General features: G+C 36.8%; 1 protein-coding gene across 1 annotated transcript; it reads right to left on the reverse strand.

The window, feature by feature from the left end:
- Positions 1-1,783: 1,783 nt before the first annotated feature.
- On the reverse strand, positions 1,784-22,144 carry selenbp1 (selenium binding protein 1). The gene is made up of 12 exons (XM_056475402.1): positions 21,820-22,144; positions 20,946-21,002; positions 16,479-16,591; positions 15,848-16,033; positions 13,947-14,067; positions 10,328-10,510; positions 10,084-10,265; positions 7,874-7,952; positions 7,609-7,730; positions 5,422-5,514; positions 5,111-5,229; positions 1,784-2,147 (listed from the first exon to the last, which is right to left on the reverse strand). Exons 1-12 carry the CDS (start codon positions 21,821-21,823, stop codon positions 1,985-1,987), a joined length of 1,422 nt encoding a protein of 473 aa, XP_056331377.1. The 5' UTR covers positions 21,824-22,144; the 3' UTR covers positions 1,784-1,984.
- Between the last annotated feature and the right edge of the window lie 776 nt (positions 22,145-22,920).

Raw genomic sequence — 22,920 nt, forward strand, 5'->3', positions numbered from 1 at the left:
CTGCAGATATATGTGCCCTCCAGAAACTTGCGTTCTGTGAATGAACGTCGCCTCGTTGTTCCATCCCAAAGAGGGAAGAAATCACTTTCCCGAACTCTCACATTCAATCTGCCCAGTTGGTGGAATGAACTCCCTAACTACATCAGAACAGCAGAGTCACTTGCTGTCTTCAAGAAACGACTAAAAACGCAACTGTTTAGTCTCCACTTTCCTTCCTAATCTGCAACTGCCTCTCTGGCTATACCACTAACTGTGCCCTCTCTCTCTCTCTCTCTAAAAAAAAAAAAAAAAAATTTTACTATTGCTTTGCTTCTTAGACTTTACACACCTGAAACTTGTCTATAGCACTTGTTCACTGCTGCTCTTATAGTTGTGTAAATTGCTTCCTTGTCCTCATTTGTAAGTCGCTTTGGATAAAAGCGTCTGCTAAATGACTAAATGTAAATGTAAATGTAGATGCAATGTCAGACACTCAGTGGAGCTAGTGAAGTCACTGTAAAGGTTAGGGGTGGGGCTAGGCGTGTGCATTAAAAAGCATTGCATGCAGTTCACTTGCAACTGCACAAAGTCTGCTTCGAGACCACTCTCTTCCTATCTGCAAACTTGAAGTGACAACTTTTCATAATTGTATACAAAAATATCAATAAGCCAAACTAAACTCATTCATTCATTTTCATCAGAACTCATGTCAGAGCTCCTCACCCTATCCATAAGGGTGTGCCCTGCCACCCTGTGAAGGAAACTCATTTCAGCTGCTTGTATCCGAGATCTTGTCCATTCGTCATGACGCAAAACTCATGACCATACGTAAGAGTAAGAACGTAGATTGATCGGTAAACCAAGAGCTTTGCCTTTTGGCTCAGCTCCTTTACCGCAACGGACCGGTACATCAACCGCATTACTGCTGCCGTTGCACGTTCCAACCTTCCCTCACTCCTGAACAAAAACCCCAAGAATAACTCCTCCACCTGGGGAAAAGACTTTCCTCCAACCTGAAGATGGCAAACCAGCTTTTTCCAGTGGAGTACCATGGCCTCGGACTTGGAGGTGCTGATTCTCATCCCGGCCGCGTCACACTCGGCAGCAAACCACCCCAGTGCATGCTGAAGGTCCATGTTCGATGCCAACAGAACAACATCGTCTGCAAATAACAGAGAAGAAATCCTGTGGTCCCCAACCGGACCCCCTCCAGCCCAAGGCTGCACTTTGAAATTCTGTCCATAAAAATTATGAACAGAATTAGTGTCATTGGTGTCCTGCTGGAGCCCAACATGCACTGGAAACATGTCTGACTTATTGCCAGCAATGCAAACCAAACTCCTACTCTATTCATACAGGGACGAGACAGCCCTTAACAGAGTGCCTCTGACCCCATACTCTCAGAGCATCTTCCACAGAATGCCATGAGGGACACGGTTGAATGCCTTCTCCAAGTCCACAAAATACATGTGTGCCAAACTAAACTAGTGTTTTAATTCCTTATGCTAAAACTATTACTTTTACTGTCTTGCTTATTAGCTTAATCAGAAAAATACCCCTCAATAATAACTGGATGTAAAATAATAACATATGTTCAGTTCTTTTTTAAGCACTGTTCTCTTTTTGAAACCCAAAATACATCATAAAAGCTTTATATTAGATTGTTTGAAACAATAAAATATGTATGCGTATGGTAATGCTGAATGTTTGTCCACTTTCAGTGCACTTGCATCACGTTTAAAATCTACTTTGCAATTCTAATGATTTTGAAAGCCTTTCAAAAACACCTGACAAAACCAAAGAGTAAACTGGAATACAAAATATTTATTTTACAATAGTTTGCTATTCATTTTGATAATAGTAATAGATGTTACACAAAGATTATGACAATTAGTTTGTGTTATTTGATTTGGTCCACACAAAGACTAAACGTGATCATAATAATGACGATGTATCTGAGGAATGATAATTCTTCAACTTGGAACATAATGGTTTGGCCCAAGTTTTATAACCAGATATCGGAAGTGCAGTCTCCGCCAGGATATCGGAGCTCATGGGCGAGTGCAGGACCTTCTGGCTCCGCTCCGAAATCCACAAGGAAATTCTCATTGAGTTTCAGGCCTCCTCTATCCGTGTTCACGTCAATCTGCATCATGACCGAACCCTCCCTGCAGCGAAGAAAGAAGGATATTGCAGCATTATAAACAAATCCGAGGTTACTTTTGAAACTATTCAACCCTCATGATGCATTTGGGTCAGTATGGACTCTTTTCTTTTTACTAGAGTTTTTTATAAAGGGAACACAACTTTGTTTTAAAAGGATAGCGCACCCAAAAACGATGACAATTTACTCACCATTTACTGAGTACCTGAACTTCTTTTTTTCTGTTTAATGAATGAGAATGATGCAAACTGGTAAACATTGACTTTAGTGGAAGAAAAAAAGGCTACTGGAAGTCAAGGGCTGCTGATTTATAACATTCTTTACAATTTTTTATGTTCAACAGTAGAAAGAAACTTAAACCGGTCTGTAACAAGTGAAGGGTGAGCAAATACTTTAGTTTTGGGTGTTCTGTGAGTTTTGAAACTTATTAAAAAAATGTATGTTCCATGTTTTCGAGCTAGATGTATGGAGTACTATTAGGTGAATTAATGATAAATACTATTAAAGTTTTTTTTTAATAGCTTTTTTATAGTTATTTATTTATGTATTTGTATGTTTTATTTATTTATTTGTTTGTTGGTTTTTCCTTCCTATGTTGAATGATTTACCTCAATGCCTCACAATGTCCAGAAAGAGTGAAGAAGAGTCGAAGGGAGGTTAGAAAATAATGTTTACTTGTGCATAGATTGATTTGATATCGGAATTTCAGATGTGAAAATATTACATGCAGTTGAAGTCAGAATTATTAGCCCCCCCCCCCCCTTTGATTTATTTTATATTTAGTAAATGATGTTTAATATTTTAAATGATGATAATATTTTTGTCTTCTGGAGAAAGTCTTATTTGTTTTATTTCGGCTAAAATAAAAGCAGGTTTAAATTTTTCTAAAAAACATTTTAAAGGTCAAAATTATTAGCCCCTTTAAGCTTTATATTTTTTTCAATTGTCCACAGAACAAACCATCGTTATACAATAACTTGCCTAATTACCCTAACCTGATGAGTTAACCTAATTAACCTAGTTAAGCCTTTAAATGTCACTTTAAGCTGTATAGAAGTATCTTGAAAAATATCTAGTCAAATATTATGTACTAGCATCATGGCAAAGATAAAATAAATCAGTTATTAGAAATGAGTTATTAAAACTATTATGTTTAGAAATGTGTTGAAAAAAAACTTCTCTCCATTAAACAGAAATTGGGGAGAAAAATAAACAGGGGGGCTAATAATTCTGACTTTAACTGTATACTGATGCAAATACTTTGGGTCACACTTTATTTTGAAGGTTTGTTGAATTTAAGTTACATTGCATCTACATGACAACTAATTCTCATTAGATTATAAGTAGACTGTTAGGGTTAGTGTAAGTTGACATGTACTTGCAAAGTTTCTTAGAGTTAGTTAAATGTCTGTTGAAGGAGCAGTATCAACAGATATTAAGTATACAGTCTACTTGTACTAAAATGAGAATTAATTGGCACGTACTGTAGTTGCAATGCAACTTTTAGTCAACAAAATGTGCAATAGGGACCATCAAAATAAAGTGTTACCATACTTTTTTTGCTAAAATACCTATGAAGACAAAACAATCTTTAAAAAAGCCTTTATAAACACATACAGCATTTTCATTTCTCAGATGTCCCACATTTTTGGAGATTATATTTTTAATTTGCAGCATGTAATACTGATATGACAAAAAGGAGTAATTGCAAATTGCAGCAGTAACTGTTATTAAAAACATTATTCGGTAACTGGTAGTTAATGTTATTATTTGGTAACTGGTAGTGATTTTTAATCATGCCTGGCATATTTACGACCAGAATCCTTTGATTGTATATTAAAAAAACGAATTAATTGTCATTTAAAATCTTTACACTTTCGGTTAATACTGGGATTTACTAGATTGCATTACTACATCTGTATAAATTTCATACAATGATATACTCAGATAAGATTTATCATCAATGCTGAATTAAATAAAAAGAAATCATCATAATTGTTGGATGTGGTTTATATGTAAATTTAAAATTTCAAATAATTAAAAAAGAATTGTAATCAAAAATAAGTAAACCACAGTAGTAATAATTTATAATAATAATTCTTTTCATTTATATAGGGCTTTTCTAGATACTCAAAGCGTGCAGCATCCACCTGGATGATGCGACGGCAGACATTTTGCACCAGACCGCACACCACACACCAGCTGATTGGTGGAGAGGTGTAATGAAGCCAGTTACGATATGAGGATGGTTAGGAGGACATGATGGACAGAGGCCAGTAGACAAATTTGGCCTTAGGGTTAAACCTAAGAAATCTAAGAGTCTAAGAACATCCTGGGAATCTAAGAACATCCTGGCATTTTTAATGACCACAGAGAGTTGGTCCTCAGTTTAACGTCTCATCCGAAAGACAGTGCTCACAGAGCAGTATAGAGTATCCTTCACTATACTGGAGCATTAGGACCCACACAAACCACAGGTTGAGTACCCCCTGCTGGCCTCACTAACACCACTTCCGGCAGCAACCTAGCTTTCCCATGTGGTCTCCCATCCAGGTACTGACCAGGCGCAACCCTGATAAGCTTTAATGGGTGACCAGCTAGCTTAGTAACATGCTAACATTTAGTGAGTGGCTAGCTAGTAACATGGTAAAATGCATAAACATGGTTATATTTTAGTAAATTCTAAGTGAACTATTATATTTTACTACTATTTAGTAAATAGTAATTGTAAATATTTTTAACATTACTTATTAATAAGAAGTTGTAGTAAGTGATTCCGAAAATAGTAATCAGATAAGCTATGTTATCAGATAGTAATCGGATAAGCTGTGACAGTTTTATAAATCTATGATTCTTTGGGTCCAAATGGAGCCAGAATGTGAAAATGACTTGTTAACAGTTTCTGAATGGCTTACAAGACATTTCTAATTTCCACCAAATAAAATCACGTTTCTTATAAAGTCTCACTTGATGAGGTCGGGGTAGAACTGCTTGTCCCAGGCGCTGTATAAAGAAGTGGTGACGTACAGGCGCCTTCCATCCAAGCTGAGCTGGAGCATCTGAGGGCCTCCCTGCACCTGCTTTCCCTGATCACAAAGACACGGTTTTAACCTCCAGCAATTGATGTTCTCTAATCGCTCTGTTTAGGTCTGTTTGACCTAGAGATTTGGAGGACGATAAGCTGGGTCATCTGGCAATTAGCTTCAGGCTGTTTTCCCCTGCATAAACCGCTAACACAAATGCGTACACAGAGTTCAGTTGAAGAGTTTAAAAGGTACCTTCAGTATACGTGGTGTTGGTTGGCTGTCCAGTTCTTTGTCCTTCAACACTTTCACCGGTCCATCTTTCAAGATGCTGCCCCCAAGGAAGACCTTAAAAGGATAGTTCAGCCAAAAATAAAAATTTCCATCATCATCACAATCATTTACATGCCCTTAATCCTTATTTGAAACTTAACTTAAAAAAATTAAGGTTTAAAAAATGGTTTCTTTCATTTTAATAACAAAAAACAGTCACAAACACAAACAGTTCCCCCGTTGTGTCAAATTTCTGTGGGATTATTTTGTGAAAACAGATGATCAAAAACGGTCAAAAGTCTATTTGAAGGACTATTCATTTTAAATGTATTTTCTGGACACTAGTAAAAATAAACGTTCTTTATGGCCCTCTTTTGGACAACAGTTATTTTCTTTCATAAACTGTAATCCTTTTATGACCCGTTTCTACTGAGTGGTACGGTACGGTTCAGTATGCTTTTATGGCCGTTTCCACTGTCGAAAAGCAAACCGTACTGTACCACTTTTTTGGGTACCCTTTTTAGGGGACCTAGCACGATAAAAGGGTACCAAAAGGTGGAGCTAGACGTGCAACTGAACGCTATTGGTTTACAGAGATACATCACTAGCTCATGCACAAGCCAGGAGAATGAAAACAAAGGAAGTGCCATTTTAAAAACACAGCCGAGACATTACACCATAATACTATATACATATAATAACAAGCCATGGTCGCCCCAAGCATAAACAAAACTTGTCGTTGTCTTGATGAACAGCCACAAAGCCAAGAAGAGCAGAATCCTGTGCATGGTAGTTGTTTACAAGATCATCTAAAGCTCGCCGCGCGTCTATATTTGAAATAAACTTTTTGAGCTGATGATAATAGGGTGTGCGTGATTATTGAAGAGCTTCTGACATCCGACAGAAGCCGGAAAAAACAAAGGCGCAAATGATTTTTTTGGCAACCTTAAAACGGGAACAATCCGCCATGTTTAACTATCATCCTTACCTTTTGGACAATTATGAACTCGGAATGATGGAATTACTGAAACAACAAGAAGTTAGATGTGCTCGTGAAGATTAAAGATACAGATGAGAGGTTTACACTGACTGTAAGCTATATGTTGCATGTTGTTTTTGTACTCAGATAAGGACTAAATGTATGCTGTGTGTAGTTTTTCTGTAATTGGTAAAATATCAGAGACTGTAATGGTCTGTATGTGTTCATATATGTTGCATTTATTTATTTATTTATATAATTGCAGATGTTACAGTAGGTTATTTTGCACCATGATTGATCTGCAGTTGTAATCAAATCATGTTTATAGAAAGGTTAGTAATGAACATTCATACACAAGTATTTATGTGTATAAAGCATCTGTTTTGTGAGAAGTGCTTCTCATATGATATGTGAACAACTTGTACAGTTTTACTTTGACATTTCCTCAAGCGGAAAGGACGTCGAAATATGTATATGTATATATATATTTCTTACAAGATTAGTTCACAGGGAATAAGGAATAAATACAGTTGAGTTATGTTTTCTGTTTAACACAAAAAAAGATATTTTGAAGAATGTTGGAAACCAGTAACCATTGACATCTATAATGAAAAACAAATACTATGGATGTCAATGGTTGTTGGTTTCCAGCATTTTACATTTTTTTATATTGTTTTTTGTATCTTTAACAGAAAAAAGAAATTCAAACAGATTTTCAAATGAACTGTATGTTTAAAAAAAGTGTCCATTTTCTCTATATCTCAGCTTTTCATTGATGTATGGTTTGTTAAGATAGGACATATTTGGTCATGGTAAAACAATTTGAAAATCTGGAATCCGTGGGTTAAAAAAAACAACTAAATACTGGGAAAAAAGCCTTTAAAGCTGTCTAAATTATGTGTTTAGCAATGAACATTACAATCAAAAATTGGGTTTTGATATATTCACAGTAAGAACTTTGCTAAATATCTTCAAGGAACATGATCTTTACTTAGTATTCTAATGATTTTTGCCATAAAAAAAAAATGTATTTTGAGTTTCGACCCATATAATGTATTTTTGGTCATTGCCAAAAACAAACCTGTGCAACATAAAACACAATCCAGAGTCACAATAATGCAAGTTCTAATGTAATGATGATTATTTCAATTTAAACAAATGTATTTCAAACCTGAACCAAGTAGTCTTACCTGACCAACCATTCGTGGATTCTTCCTGTCAGTGATGTCATACTGTCGAATGTCTCCATGAAGCCAGTTACTGAAGTAGAGGAAGCGATCATCCAATGAGATTAGGATGTCTGTAATGAGACCTATGGAAAAATTTTAATTAAAAACTGTAACATTTTTACATTACAGAACATTCTTCATGTTTTTGTTCAGTTGCACTTTTTCTCCAAAATGCTTCTAAGAACTCATGTTTCTATTAATTAAAAAAACCTTTACAAGCACTAACCTGGCATGTCAGGAAGAGCCCAACCTTCCACTTTTTTACTAGGAACGTTGATGACTTTCTCTGCAGCCCAGTCTCCCTTCTGCAAAACAAAATATACAGCTAAATTGTTCATTCTTTAAAGTGCCCCTATTATAGAATATAATATTTTTGTTTTGGGAATCCCCAACAACAGGCTGATATACATGCAGGGTCAAGATTTCCCATATCTGGATATGCAACAAGATGAGACAACTGATGAAACAACTAAAGATTCATTTGAATGGCGATTCACATTAATGACTCTGAGTCGACGCTTTCTTTTTGAGAGTCAAAACTTTACATATGATCCACTTTCATATTACAGCTGTTACTACAAGGCATAAAAGGTCATTTTTAAAAATTCATAATAGGGGCACTTTTAAAATGTAGACTTGTAGAGATTATATATACACATATATATATATATATATATATATATATATATATATATATATATATATATATATATATATATATATATATATATATATATATATATATATATATATATATATATATATATATATATATATATATATATATATATATATATATATACACACACTAATAATAATAACATATTAGTGTTGTCACGATACTGAAATTCAATACCAATCGGTACTGAAAAACCTCCATTTCCCACTAACATTTGAACGCCGTTGAGCACATTCTTAAACAGTGCTGATTTGCCATTGCACATGTTCACATGCTCAACAGAAATGACTGTGATTGGCCGTAAAGGTCATCAGTTCACCAAACTCACTGCTGTTTAGTGAGTGTAACCACAGATACAGGGACACTCGTGAAAAATACACAGGGCCATGTTTACACTAAAATGTCTTAGTTTTAAAATGGCATTTTAGAATGAAAACGATCCACGTCCACACTGGCGTTTCACCTAGCATTTCTGAAAAGATCTCTCCGTCCACACTATACCACTGACAACGCACATCACGTGACCACAAACTTTGTCATGCGCTGCAGCGTCTGAGCTCCAGGAGTCAGTCCAGAGAGCAGTGCACGTCCGACAGTTTATTAAGGATGTACCGCTGGATCGTGTCTCACTATAGTTTTTTTTTTAACGTGATATTTAATTAATCTTGTCTCTATCGAACGACTCTATGGTCTTTTTAATCTATCAGGTAACGTGTCACCATGTCAGCACACTACTTCAATCTTTCGCTTTCATGCTTGTACTTAGTAACTTTAGCGAAAACCTCAGATACTGTTGGTTGGTTCCTGTTGGTTGTGCACCTTTTTTACCAACCAAGTTTATTTGAGTCGCGCGGAAAAAGTGATTGACAGGTGGTAATTTGAGTGTAACTTTTATTTATTTATTTATGATTTAGTTATGGGTAAAACTAAGACCATGCGGGTCAGGTAGTTGAAACGGTAGGCTAAAAATTATTAATTCATTATGAATGATTAATTATTCATAAATAATTAATTCACCACCGACTACAACGAAGATGCCATCGTCCATCGCAATGTTTCACATTAGACATTGTACAATGCCAAATCGCCCAACCCTAATATACATATTTCTAAAGTTGCAGTTTACTTGAAATTTTCACTGGATGTTGGTAACAACAGAAGAAATCCATACATTATATGCAAAGAAAACAAAAATAATTAGTTTACAAATTAAGGTATGTGTATTAAATTGAAATGGCGCAGAGAAAAAGTATTGAACACATGAAGAAAGGGAGGTGTAGAAAGGCAGTGAAAGCCCAGACAGCAGCTGAAATCTCTCAGTAGTTCTTTAGCAACCTTCTGCCCTTCATCAGTGTAAATGAATTAGCTGTTTCAGTCCAACATCTACATTAGCAGGATGATGAAGATGAAACCAGGGTGGACAATTAAGCAGGACAATGATCCAAAACACAGCCAAGTACACTGTCAAATGGTTTCAAAGTCAAGCTGTAGAATGGGCCAGTCAGTCACCTGACTTGAATCCAATATAGAAAATACAAACTCATTCAGATTTTTATTTTATTTTTATGCTTGTGTTGTTTAAATTTAACATAATCTGGTGCAATTTCATGTCAACAGCTCCTTTAGAATTATTATTCCCAGGAAAAAACATGACGTGTTCAATACTTATTTCACGCACTGTATATATACACACATATATATGCACACACACACACATAAGCAGATTAAAACAGTTGTAAGACTTTTTATACACTTGCCAGAGTCTTATAGAAGTGGAAGACGGTGCTCTGAAGTGCACAGCCCACAAACCCCTCAGCTGCCGCCGGGTCATGCAGAAAGCGGACCTCTAAAGGAATAGCCCCCTCTTCCCCCAAATCCAGAGTCTGAATGCGCTTGTGTGTGGTCCAGTCCCAGACATGGAGCCGCTGACCATAGTGACCTACAAACACTCATTATCAACACTGCCATCTCTCCACAGAACACTCTTGAATGCGCACATACCAGCTTTGACGTCAGCAGGGTTGAAGCCGTTTCCCAGTGCTTTAGGCGCTCCCCATTCAGTACTGATCATGACGTTGTGGCGAGGCTGGTACCAAAAGTCATAACCGAACGGCGCCGCGTCTCCTGGCTGCTCCCAGTTACCAATGACTTCAAATGTCTCGCCATCCAGCAACACAAAACCGCCTTACAATAAAATGTCAAATTAGTCTAATTAGCATTTAAAGTTTAAGCAGGCTTTAAGCATTCATTTAAGCAGGCTAGGGTAACCCCTCTGCTAAAGAAACCCAACCTGGATCAAACGCTACTTGAAAACTACCGACCGGTATCCCTGCTTCCATTCATGGCCAAGATTTTGGAGAAAGTAGTGTTCAATCAAGTCCTAGACTTTCTTACTCAAAACAACCTCATGGACAACAAGCAATCTGGCTTTAGGAAGGGCCACTCAACTGAGACTGCTCTGCTCTCGGTCGTGGAGGACCTCAGACTGGCTAAAGCAGACTCTAAATCATCTGTCCTCATCTTGCTGGATTTATCAGCTGCTTTTGACACTGTAAACCACCAGATCCTGCTATCTACGCTTGAGTCACTGTGCGTCACAGGCACTGTTATTCAATGGTTCAGTTCCTACCTCTCGGACAGGTCATTCAGGGTGTCGTGGAGGGGAGAGGTGTCCAACCTACAGCATCTATACACTGGGGTACCTCAGGGCTCTGTGCTTGGACCACTTCTCTTCTCTATCTACACGGCATCTTTAGGAACAGTCATCCAGAAACATGGTTTTTCCTACCACTGCTATGCTGATGACACCCAGCTATACCTCTCTTTCCACCCTGATGATCCCTCGGTTCCAGCTCGCATTTCAGCCTGCCTGTCAGACATTTCACTCTGGATGAAAGATCATCATCTCCAGCTTAACCTCACGAAAACGGAAATGCTTGAAGTTTCTGCCAACCCGACTCTTCACCATAACTTTTCAATCCAGATGGATGGAGCAACCATCACTGCATCCAAAATGGTAAAAAGCCTTGGAGTTACGATTGATGACCAACTGAACTTCTCTGACCACATTTCTAGAACTGCCCGATCTTGCAGATTCGCACTCTACAACATCAGAAAGGTCCGACCCTTCCTATCTGAACATACAGCTCAACTCATTGTTCAAGCTCTTGTCCTCTCCAAACTGGACTATTGCAACTCTCTGCTAGCCGGGCTACCAGGTAGTTCTATCAAACCTCTTCAGCTGCTTCAGAACGCAGCAGCACGAGTGGTCTTTGATGAACCCAAAAGAGCACATGTCACTCCGCTACTCACCCGTTTGCACTGGCTTCCAGTTGCTGCCCGCATCAAATTCAAAGCTCTGATGTTTGCTTACAAAGTGACCTCTAGCTGTGCTCCTTCGTATCTGCTCTCACTTCTGCAGATATATGTGCCCTCCAGAAACTTGCGTTCTGTGAATGAACGTCGCCTCGTTGTTCCATCCCAAAGAGGGAAGAAATCACTTTCCCGAACTCTCACATTCAATCTGCCCAGTTGGTGGAATGAACTCCCCAACTACATCAGAACAGCCGAGTCACTTGCTGTCTTCAAGAAACGACTAAAAACGCAACTGTTTAGTCTCCACTTTTCCTCCTAATCTGCAATTGCCTCTCTGGCTATACCACTAACTGAGCCCTCTTTCTCTCTCTAAAAAAAAAAAAAAAAAAAAAAAAAAAAAAAAAAAATTTCTACTAATGTTTTGCTTCTTAGACTTTTACACGCCTGAAACTTGTCTATAGCGCTTGTTCACTGCTGCTCTTATAGTTGTGTAAATTGCTTCCTTGTCCTCATTTGTAAGTCGCTTTGGATAAAAGCGTCTGCTAAATGACTAAATGTAAATGTAAATGTAAATTTAAAGTAAAAACATTGGCCATGTTTACACCTATTAAGATTCATTGTGGTCAACTGGATCACAAGTAGATGAGGGAGACATACTGTATTGCAGTTGTTCTGTCTGGTCCTCGAATCTGATTGGCTGATAGCTGTGAGATATTAAAGTAATATCAGCACTAGTACAGCCTTTACACCATTTTGTATTACTCCGCCCACACAAGTGGAAAGCAGAGGATTACAGTTTGACAAATATTGCAGCTGTTGGACAACCCAATGTTTTTAGGCGAGAATGTAGTTGTTTAGATTGCAACTATGAAGTTTATTTATAAGGATAGTGCCTATTTTAAATATTCATAATTTCAGCGATTCAGCACGTTGGCGGCCATCAGCCTGTCATACTGAGCGGAACAAAGATGGTTGACGTTCCACCACAAGATGGTGACAGAGACCTTAGTCAGTCCTTAGGGGAAAAAAACTCAGCGTTTTCTTTTCGTATTTCAAACTACAGCTGATCAAATCTTTATAGATCAGGTAAGTGACATTCTAAAGGCTGATTTATACTTCTGCGTCAAGGGCACACGTATGCGTATGCTCCGGCGCATTATATGGCCATACAATGTAACTACATGTCGCAACGACGCGTGGCACAAGCTCTGTGATTGGTTGAGTTGGTAGCCCTGATGAGTGTGGGTGGGACCGAGAGCAGTCCGCTGGTTCTTGTCTCAAAATGATCGAGTTTGAGCTACATTAAAGGTAGCATTCAGAAAAAACAAAATACCAGACAGAAGAAACTCGACACAGAGGAACATAAAAACCTACTGCCAGCTAGCATTTTGTGTGTTATTTCAGAGCAACACAAACAGCAAGCAGAAGTATAAATGCACGGCTAGGCGCAAGGCAGGTGCCGTGGGTCACGCCGATCACTCGACGCAGAAGTATAAACCAGCCCTAAGTCGATCTCTCTCTTTTAAATTTTGTATTGCTGTATTTATACCAGAGTAATCTGGTAGTGTTTGCTTTGCTTTGGCTTTTTCAGGGTTAATAATTGTGATATCTAAATTGCAACAGAGAAATACTGGGAAATCTCTGTAGACTGATGGCATTTCATGGCGTTCAGCCTTACAATCTTAAAATGTGAGCAAAAATTACCTGTTTTGTCATCATTTTAGATATTACGCTAGAGAATCATTCAATACTAGCTCTACAGTGACATTTGTGAACTGGCAACGATGTCTGCTGTTCTGATGTTAGCTGCAGATGTGTATGAACGGCGGAAGAAAGTAGTTCCTCTTACAAAATGGTTTTTGAGACTCTTTGTGATTTTCGTTTTTATATACACGATTAAGCCGTCGAACTGTTCTATAAATGTACTCTGCACTCGAGCTGCTACCTCGAGCCAACGCACGCTTCCCACGAGTGCCGATATACAGCCATATCGCACTGCTACTTAAGTGAAATTGCTCCTTTACACTTTAAATTGGTCTCTTTCAACCATTTTTCTGATTGTTTTTTATTCTTTGATTTCTATTAATGGGTGAATTTAAAGAGTTTTCTAATCTTTCCATACAATGTTGTGAAATAAGCTCATTGCATGGTCCAAAAAGAAACAAAAAAAGATGGAAAAAAATGTTGATGACAACTTTTAGTTAAAAATATGCAAGCCCATGTCCACTTGTGACTGTATTGATGAAGATGCATTTTAATACCAGGTGTAAACAGGGCCTCAGTGTGGTATACGCAATAATCTTACCCTTCCCATTGCCAGAGGGATCACCCATGGTGCTGATCATGATTTGGCCACTGCCCAAGCAATGAGAAGTGTGAGGATTTGCCAGACCGCATTTCCAGAACAGATCTGTGGGCTCCACTGTCTGGAGGAGGAGAGAGATGGTAACAATTGACAAATTTGGGAGAAATCAAACATTCAATATAACAGAAAGAATAACACACTTAATGTTAAGCAATACATCGCTGATAAACAGAATTCCTTTGGAGCCCAATCAGTGGGATAACAGGACATGATGTCATGCTTCTGGGCTTTATTTACAGTCAAACAATGCACTCAAGTTTTCTGTTCTGCTGTACAAGTTTTATCTAAACTTGAGTCTGAGAATCAACAGAGGATAGAAGATCATTTATTTGTTTGATAAGACAAGAAGACAATTATTGATTAATAGAAGGTTACTCCAGATCCAGTCAAAAGTATTTGAAATAACTATTGTGCATTGCAAATTTCAAAAACGGGAAATTTAAGGAAATGCCAATATGTTGATTACATGTCAAATATTTGAATTATTTCTAGACTTTTTTCTTTGATGCTGCATGGAGGCCGCCATAACGACCAGCGTCTTCAGGAAGGATGCTGAGAACTTTCCGTTTTGATCAGAAAATGGTTGTCAATACCGTTTTGAGTGGCTTAGGGAGTGTTTTTGGGATCCACAACTTTGATTTTGAAAGGTGTGTGTTAAAGCCGCTATGCTTCTGTCAGATGCGGTTCAAGCGTGAGAGAAAAACGTTAACTTTACCGTTAACTTTACTTTAACGTTAACGTTAAAAACCCTAATTCAGCATGTGAAGTCAAAGGTTAAAATTATTAATGCCTTTAAGCAATATTTTTTTCCCCAATAGTCTACAGACCAAACCATCGTTATACAATAAATTGCCTAGTTATCCTAACCTGCCTAGTTAACCTAATTAACCTAGTTAAGCCTTCAAATGTCACTTTAAGCTGTATAGAAGTGTCTAACTGTATAGAAGTGTCTAGAAGAAAAATCTAACTTGATACACACTCAGGTTTGCTGTGGACTGCAAAACTGGCTTAAACTGAAGTTTGAGGGGCAAACAGATGCTGTTGATGAAGCTTAATTATTTGTCAAAATGTGTATTTAAGTACAAATATTTCTCGAATAATATCTGTATTTGGATCAGAATGACAAAGCAACCATTTTTTAGACATACAGCCAAGTGTTTCAACTCTTTATCACGGTATGGGTTTGCCAGTCCTATTTTACCCACCCTGAAGTGTGATAAAATCAAAATCAAAAGAGTATGAATCAAAAGATTATGAATAGAAACGAAAAGCTTTCAGTGGTATTTCCTTTTGATTTTGACCATTTCTGATGTTCGTCTGCGCATAACCATAAAGGTATTTCTATAAAAACAGGCCTTATCATATATACAGGGCTCAGCATAAATGAGTACCCCCTCAAAGATCACTATTGTAAATGGATATTTTCAATAGGATGCTTTACAATAATATATTTGTGCAAATACATAAGTCCAAAAACATTTAAAAAATCAAATTTAAAAAAAAAAAAGAAAAAAAAAAACAAAACACAAAACCCATAATACTACTAATAACAATAATTTTATAATATGATGTAAATATAATTAAGTTGACATTTTGTAGTTTGTATTTTTTTTCTCAATAACTCATTTGAATTTAATTGTATCATCTTTCTGTTCGTAAAGATGTTAGTTGTGACCAAACTCTTATTTTAAATTGATATCGCTATTTAAATCAAACAGATTTGTTGAAATGCACCTAAATATATTGACTATATTCACTAAGAAATAGATGCAAATATTAATTTCCAAATGGGGTACTCATTTATGCGAGCATTATACATCACAGTATTTGCTCAAATGAACCTTGTGAAGCCGTGGAGCCCGAGGATCCGTTCCTACATCAACGATGTAGATTCTGGAGGAGATGAGGGACGGCAGAATGAGTCGATTGCGTCTTTTGGAGGGATCGTCAAAGCAGCTGCTGCAGGCGTTCCAGCCGGAGTGGTGCAACTCATCCTTCAGATTGGGCATGGGAAGCCTGTGAATCACCTACAACAGGACATGTTTTGTCGTCACACTTCAGTTACACATTTCAAGTGTACAGTGGAAGTCCAAATGATTCACCCTCGAGTGACTTTTTGTTTTCTTTTTTAAATATTGCCCAAATTATGTTTAAGAGAGTAAGGAATTTTTCACAGTATGTCTGATAATGTTTTTAAAGTCTTAATTTTTCTTTCAGCTAGAAAAAAAGTAGTCTTTAATTATTTTAAAGCCATTTTAAGATCAATATTATTGGCCCCCCTATGCAATAGACTTTTTTACTGTCAACAGAACAAACCATCATTATACATGATGCCTAATTTCCCCATAGTTAACCTAATTAAGCTCTCTAAACAGAAACTGGAGAAAAAATTAAACAGGGGGGCTAATAATTCAGGAGGGCTAATAATTCTGACTTCAACTTTATACGTTTATTATTTAGGTTTCACTTTACCTTGCAAAAGTTGGGGGATTGTGGGTTGATATCAACAGTTGCAAGGTAGTCAGGTTTCTGGATGTCTGTGTTGCGGTAAATGCATGGCAGGTAGACAATCTCTTCTCGAGGCCCTGCAGGATAAAATTATGTTTGTTATGTTTAGATTTAGTCATTTACCAAACCTTTTGTACAAAGCAATTTACAATTGAGGAGGCATTTACCAATTCAACAAGAAGAGCCAATATACACTATAAGTGTGTGTGTTTGCTTTTTTTATAGAGAGAACAGTCTTTTTACAGGTGGTTTGTTAAGGCCACTCGCCTGTGTGAAACACAGTTTAAGGTTTGATAAATATCTACTGATATTTGTTTCTTAAAACTGATACATTTCATAAAGTATGAACAACAAATGGGTTAGCACTGCCGCCTGACAGCAAGAAATCGATGGTTCGAGACTCGGCTGGGCCAGTTGGCATTTCTGTGAGGAGTTTGCATGTTCTCCTCATGTTTGTGTGGGTTTCCCCTGGTTTTTCATCTGGTTTCACTCACAGTTTTAATCCACAGTCCAAAGACATGCGGTATAAGTGAATTGGATTAACTAAATTAGCCGTAGTGTATGAGTGCATGTGTGAATGCGAATATTTATGGGTGTTTGCCAGTGCTGGGTTGCAGCTGGAAGGGCATCCGCTGCGTAAAACTTATGCTGGAATAGCTATTGGTTCATTCCACTGCAGTAATAAATAAAAGGGACTAAGTTGAAGGAAAATCAATGAACCACAAATGCCTAAACACTGATTGAACTGCACTTAATAAAAAAATCTGCTGTCACAAGTTTGTGATACAATTACAATACAAACGAGATCTAGTCGCAAATACAAAATAAAACTGAATTATTCAGTTTTTGTTATTAAATTACTGATGCTTTTATATACTTTAATTTTTTTCACAATTAATTATGAGCGACTCAGTGGTTGACACAGTCGCCTCAAAGCAAGGTCACTGGTTTGAGTCCCGGCTGGGTCAGTTGGAATTCCTGTGTAGAGTTTGTCTGTTCTCCCCGACCCCGAGTTTGCGTGGGTTTCCTCCGTGTGCTCCGGTTTCCCCCACAGTCCAAAGACATGCGCTATCGGTGAATTGAATAAATTAAATTGGCTGTAGTGTATGTGTGTAAATTAGAGTGTATGGATATTTGCCAGTAGTGGGTTGCAGCTGGAAGGGCATCTGCTGTGTAAAACATATGGTAGATAAGTTGGCGGTTCATTCCGCAGTGGAGACCCCTGATAAATAAAAGAACTAAACCAAACAAAACTGAAGGAATGAATGGATAAAGAATAGGTTAGTTATCATATAGTTCAATTAAAATAACATTCTAAATGTAAGGAAGAAAATAATGTTGTAAAAGCTGATCGTTTACAATTATTCAGCTTAAAAGCATTTTATTTTCATTAATTAATGAGCCTAAAATAACAAATTGAAAATTAAAAAATTAACAAAATTTTAGTTTTAAATGTAACCATTTTATTCTACAGTGATATAATCTTGATTCATGTTACGATCTGAAAGAGACAAATTCAGAAGCAAACTGAAATAACATGTGATCTAGCTTCCTAAGATAAGAATCAGTGTTTTGCACATACAAATTTAGATACTGGTAAGATCACTGGCTCTCATTTTCTGGCAACATGACTAAGAGAAAACAGCAAAAAAAAAAAAGGAAATAAAAGAAGGAAAAATAATACTGTTATTGGATCTATTTGTTTCTCCACTAAAAAATCCAAATCATAAAATCAGGTCTCAAATCCCTCGTCTATTTCTTATTGGAACACGCTTTTTGATGATTTTAAAGGGCACCTATGGTGAAAAATCTACTTTTCAAGCTGTTTGGACAGACATATGTGCATGTATGGTGTATAAAACCGTCAAATTGGGGTGATATAAACACACCTAGTCTTTCTTTTCAATTTAGCAACATAAAAAACGGTGGACCAATTGGAGCGGTTTTCAGATCGACCGCAACTTTACGTAGGAGTGCCGCCCCCCCCCCGCACACCGAATTGATTGACAGCTGCGTGTATTAACATGTCCCGGTAGTCATGTGTATAATCATATCAACAAGACCAGACGTGCGCAAAGCAACTGGGAATAAAAGGTGTGTTCAGTTCGCTAGAATCATCAATCATCATCAAACGTGATCAAGAGTAAGTTTTAAAACAGAGTAAATGTTTTAAAACAGAGCATGTGTGTAATGAATTACAGCGATTTAGCTTAGCTTTACTTCATTAGCACAGCCACGTGTCAGAACAATTATAAAGGAAGACGCTTCAATCGTGGTTTGTGGACGTTAAATTGGATTTTGTTCATTAACATAACAGATATTCATACAGCAGTGGATATTAACCTGTATCCAGTCACATTTGCATGCAAAAAGAGTGTAAAGCTAAACACGCTCTGTCTGTCTGTCTGTCTGTCTGTCTGTCTGTCTGTCTGTCTGTGTGTGTGCGCACGTGAACTTTGTGTGACTCATCTATGCAACTGCACAACTAATACTCATTGGTAAAGTTCTTACTGTAGTATTTCTCACAAACGCCATGTGAGATCTGCTTCCTTTAAGTCTGTCTGTTGTCTGACTGAGCCGAGGGAGGAGATTAAGGCACGCAGAAAGGCACGTAGAAACGGTGGGCGGGGAGGACTAGCCTTAAAGGTGCAGTACGACAAAACAGCCCCCTAGTAAAAAAACGTATAAAATAGAATCTTATAATGAAAAGTCTGATGGGTGTTTTGAGCTGAAACTTTACAGAAACATTCTGGAGACGCGAAACACTTATATTAAATCTGAAAAAAGGGCTAACCTAGGTGCCCTTTAAATGGTCGTATGTTTGGTCACTCCCTCAGAATTTTTTTAACAAATAAAATTAAAGAAATATCTTTTAAAATTATTCAAAGATTTTAGCCAGTAAAACATTTTTTTTACAAAAAAAAGAAAAAAAAATGACATTGACGTGTTTTGCTCTTTCTGTGAGACCTCTTCTGAGTCTGTTGCTCACTTGCTTTGGGAATGACCCTTTGTAGGGGTTTTATATTAAAGAAAAACAATTCCTTAATTTAACTTTTTGTATAAAGCTCATTTTATTTGTTGTAAAGTTATTTATACATAAGTGTAAATATACTTAATGTAAGCCAAATTAAAAATTTTTTAAATGAGAATTGGAACTGTACGGAGTCTTAAAACACACAGAGTGTCATAACAAGAAAGCAGCTCAAATTTATAAAACAAGTGCTTTTTTAATATTCTGCATTAATTTGTATTATTTTTTCATCCGCCCTCATTTATTTATTTATTGTTCGATTCTTTTTCTCTCGTTGCCTTTCTTTTGCTTTACCTTTATTATATCTCTTTAAAATTATCACATTTCTCTTGTTGCAAAACAGTAATATTTGTATTGCTTGAACTATACTTCTATCTGTATTTCGATCTGTTGTAACTGCAATAAAAAAATATAAAAAAATAAATATTTAAAAAGAAAAAAATAAAGAAACAGCAGAAATATGTCAATCTGAATGTGAGGAGGGCCTCTAGTGGTGAGGAGGAGCTGGTATGAGATCTTATAGTGAATTTTTTTCTTTATAAATAGAATGCTTGAAAAACATTAACAACAAATGTCATCAATCAAACAACAACAATCCAGGGGTTTTTAATCATTTAGTCTAAGACACGTGCAAAGTCCTTTATCAAAGTCCTAGTTTGTGTTACTTTTATGTTTGTTGATCCCTCAATAGAAAAAATACATTTTCATTTCAAATTTACATTTAGAAAAAAAGAAAAACACTTACAAAACTTGATTTTGTTAATAAGAAATTTGGCCAACAAAAAAAAATAAGGTTTATGAAATAAGTATTATTTTCCTTTTTAAATTCATGGAAACCAAATATAACATTCTTAAATGTAAATTCAAAATCTGCCTTCACATAATCTTTTATAGAAGCAAAAATATCACAACAAAATGTCATTTCCAAAATAAATGAACAGACGTTTCAGGATTCACTAAAAAAAAAGGAACAGTTGGTGTTAATATCATTCTTGCGCCTTTTAAGATTACACTTCTCTGGATGGCATCTATGAATAAATGTAAAGGGTAACTTCTCTTATTTTGTTTGTTATAAAGAATTTGTGGGGTAATGACCAAACTTTCCCCCATGAAATGTCACACTGGTAAGATCCCTGACTCTCATTTTCTGGCAACATGACTGAGGAAGCAGCAACAAAAAAAGAAAAGTAAGAAACAGCAAAAGTATGTCAACCTGAATGTGAGGAGGACCTCTAGTGGTTAGGAAACGCTTGTATCAAATCTCACAGTGATAATAAAGTTCAATTTCCTGAGTAAAGGTCCCTGCTGTTTTGTAATGACTGCGCAATACTGTGTCATGTTAATATTTTCTTGCATGATAAACACATCGTCTTATGCATTATTGAAGCAAATTCACTTGCCTTTCATTGCATCCAGAGGGGTTTTATATCCCGGACCACATCCTGAACAGGTTGAAGCTGCAAGCACACAAAATGGTAAATCTCAAATTTCATAATGTGAAGCAATCAAAAACTGAAGCAGACATTTCTGAGATCATGAAATCATAACATAAAACTTGTTAGGCTATAGCTTTTCAACAATAATACAAATCTAACTGAGGGTTGTTGTTTTTTTTTTTTTGCATCACGTGATTGTCTAAAATTAACGTGTTTGTTAAAAGGCAGGATTTATTGCCAATTAAACTAGATTTTTTTCTACCCTGTAAATGCTTGAAAGAAACACACACGAGCCAACTTCAACAGATGGGTAATGTAACAATCTAGAAGACTCAGTGTCTTGCCAAGAATTGTTGCACATCCTTCCCCTGCTTGTAAGAATTTTTTTGTGTGTTACATAAGGGTCATTGCCTGCAATGACCAAGCAAAAAAGAAAGAAAGGAAGAAAGAAAGAAAGAAAGACTTAAGTTTGAAAATGTTAAATCTCTCTCACACAAAAAAGGTTGTATTATTTATTGTACAGCAATGAAAATTGAAGTCAAGTTACTGCACAGTATCACACAAACACTCACAAACGTCTGTTTTGATCATGTGGCCATCTTTATGTCTACTCACTGTAAAACTGTTCAAGTATAAATGTTGTGCACTTCAAGCTACAGCATTGCACGAGCTCTAACTGAATAAGTTTGACAGGTAGGCCTGTAGAGTGTAAATAAAGCAATTCGTTCTTCCGAACAGGAACAATTGCATACTAACATACGAATAATGTTAAATGTTTGAAATAAAGTTTGTCTGCACTGGTCAAAGGTGCATTAATCAGTTCTGAAGTGACACTCACCCATATCTGCTGCTGCTGCTGCTTCTTCCACAAGCGGAAACTCAGTAACGCGGCGGAGTAGGTGCAGATTTTCCTGTTGTTAAATCAACTCTTTCCGCGTCAAAACCGCACGGGACGGAGATAATCCATAAAAAACACACCCGGATATGAAGAATACGATGAGCAAATGTCGATTACCACCTCAGTCTGTGCAAAAAAAAAAGCGTCTGCAAACAGGAAAGACAGCCCCTTCTGGGGGATCTGAACTTTCTCTGAGTTGAACTGGTCTGGTGACTGAAAAGCGACTTGCTGCTGACAAACAAACGAACAAAAACGACGAACAAAAACAAACCACACATCTATTGATGTTTGTTAGAGATTAGTTTTATTAACGCATGAATTCCTAATCTGAAGAATGTGTGCTGTTCAGAACTAAATCAGTTCCTTCAATTGGTCCATAAGTGCAACAACTGCGTTTACACCTGATTCTCTTTATTCAGACCGAAAACCAATGGTATGCAATTAGTCCAGGTAGCTACACCTCGCGTTCATGGCAAACGGACCTTATGTAACATCTAAAACAATAATATGCTAAAGGCTAAATGTACTTTTTGCATGTGCACAAAGTCCACACATGCATTCAGTGGTGGATTTTTTCAAGCCTACTTGTTTGTTTGGACCTATGGTTTGGACTCACTTTTAAAAAAAAATCACTAACATTTACACATATTTCATTTATATCTGAATCAATCAGATGGGCTATATGCACAGCTAGTGTTTTTCAGCCAATGATAACTGCTGAAAAAAAATCAGCTTAAACCAGCCTAAGCTTGGACCAACCTGGTTTTAGAGAAGCTTTGGCCATTTCCAGGCTGAAATGGAAACCAGCCTAGAATGGCCAAAACCCCTTTAAAATCAGGCAGGTTGACCAGCTAAGCTATTTTTTCAGCAGGGAAATTTCCGGTGAAAACTTAATGCGACTTTCAATTTCATAAGGTTCCTTTCACAGCATCGATGTTGTAATGTAATTACAATACATTCAGTTAAATAGACTTGAGCATTTGTTTAGTTCGCAAAGTGTAAAATAAAAAGAAAGACTGTACACGCTAGCATCTTCAGTAC

This window comes from Danio aesculapii, chromosome 16 (assembly GCF_903798145.1).
Source record: "Danio aesculapii chromosome 16, fDanAes4.1, whole genome shotgun sequence".
NCBI lineage: Eukaryota > Metazoa > Chordata > Actinopteri > Cypriniformes > Danionidae > Danio > Danio aesculapii.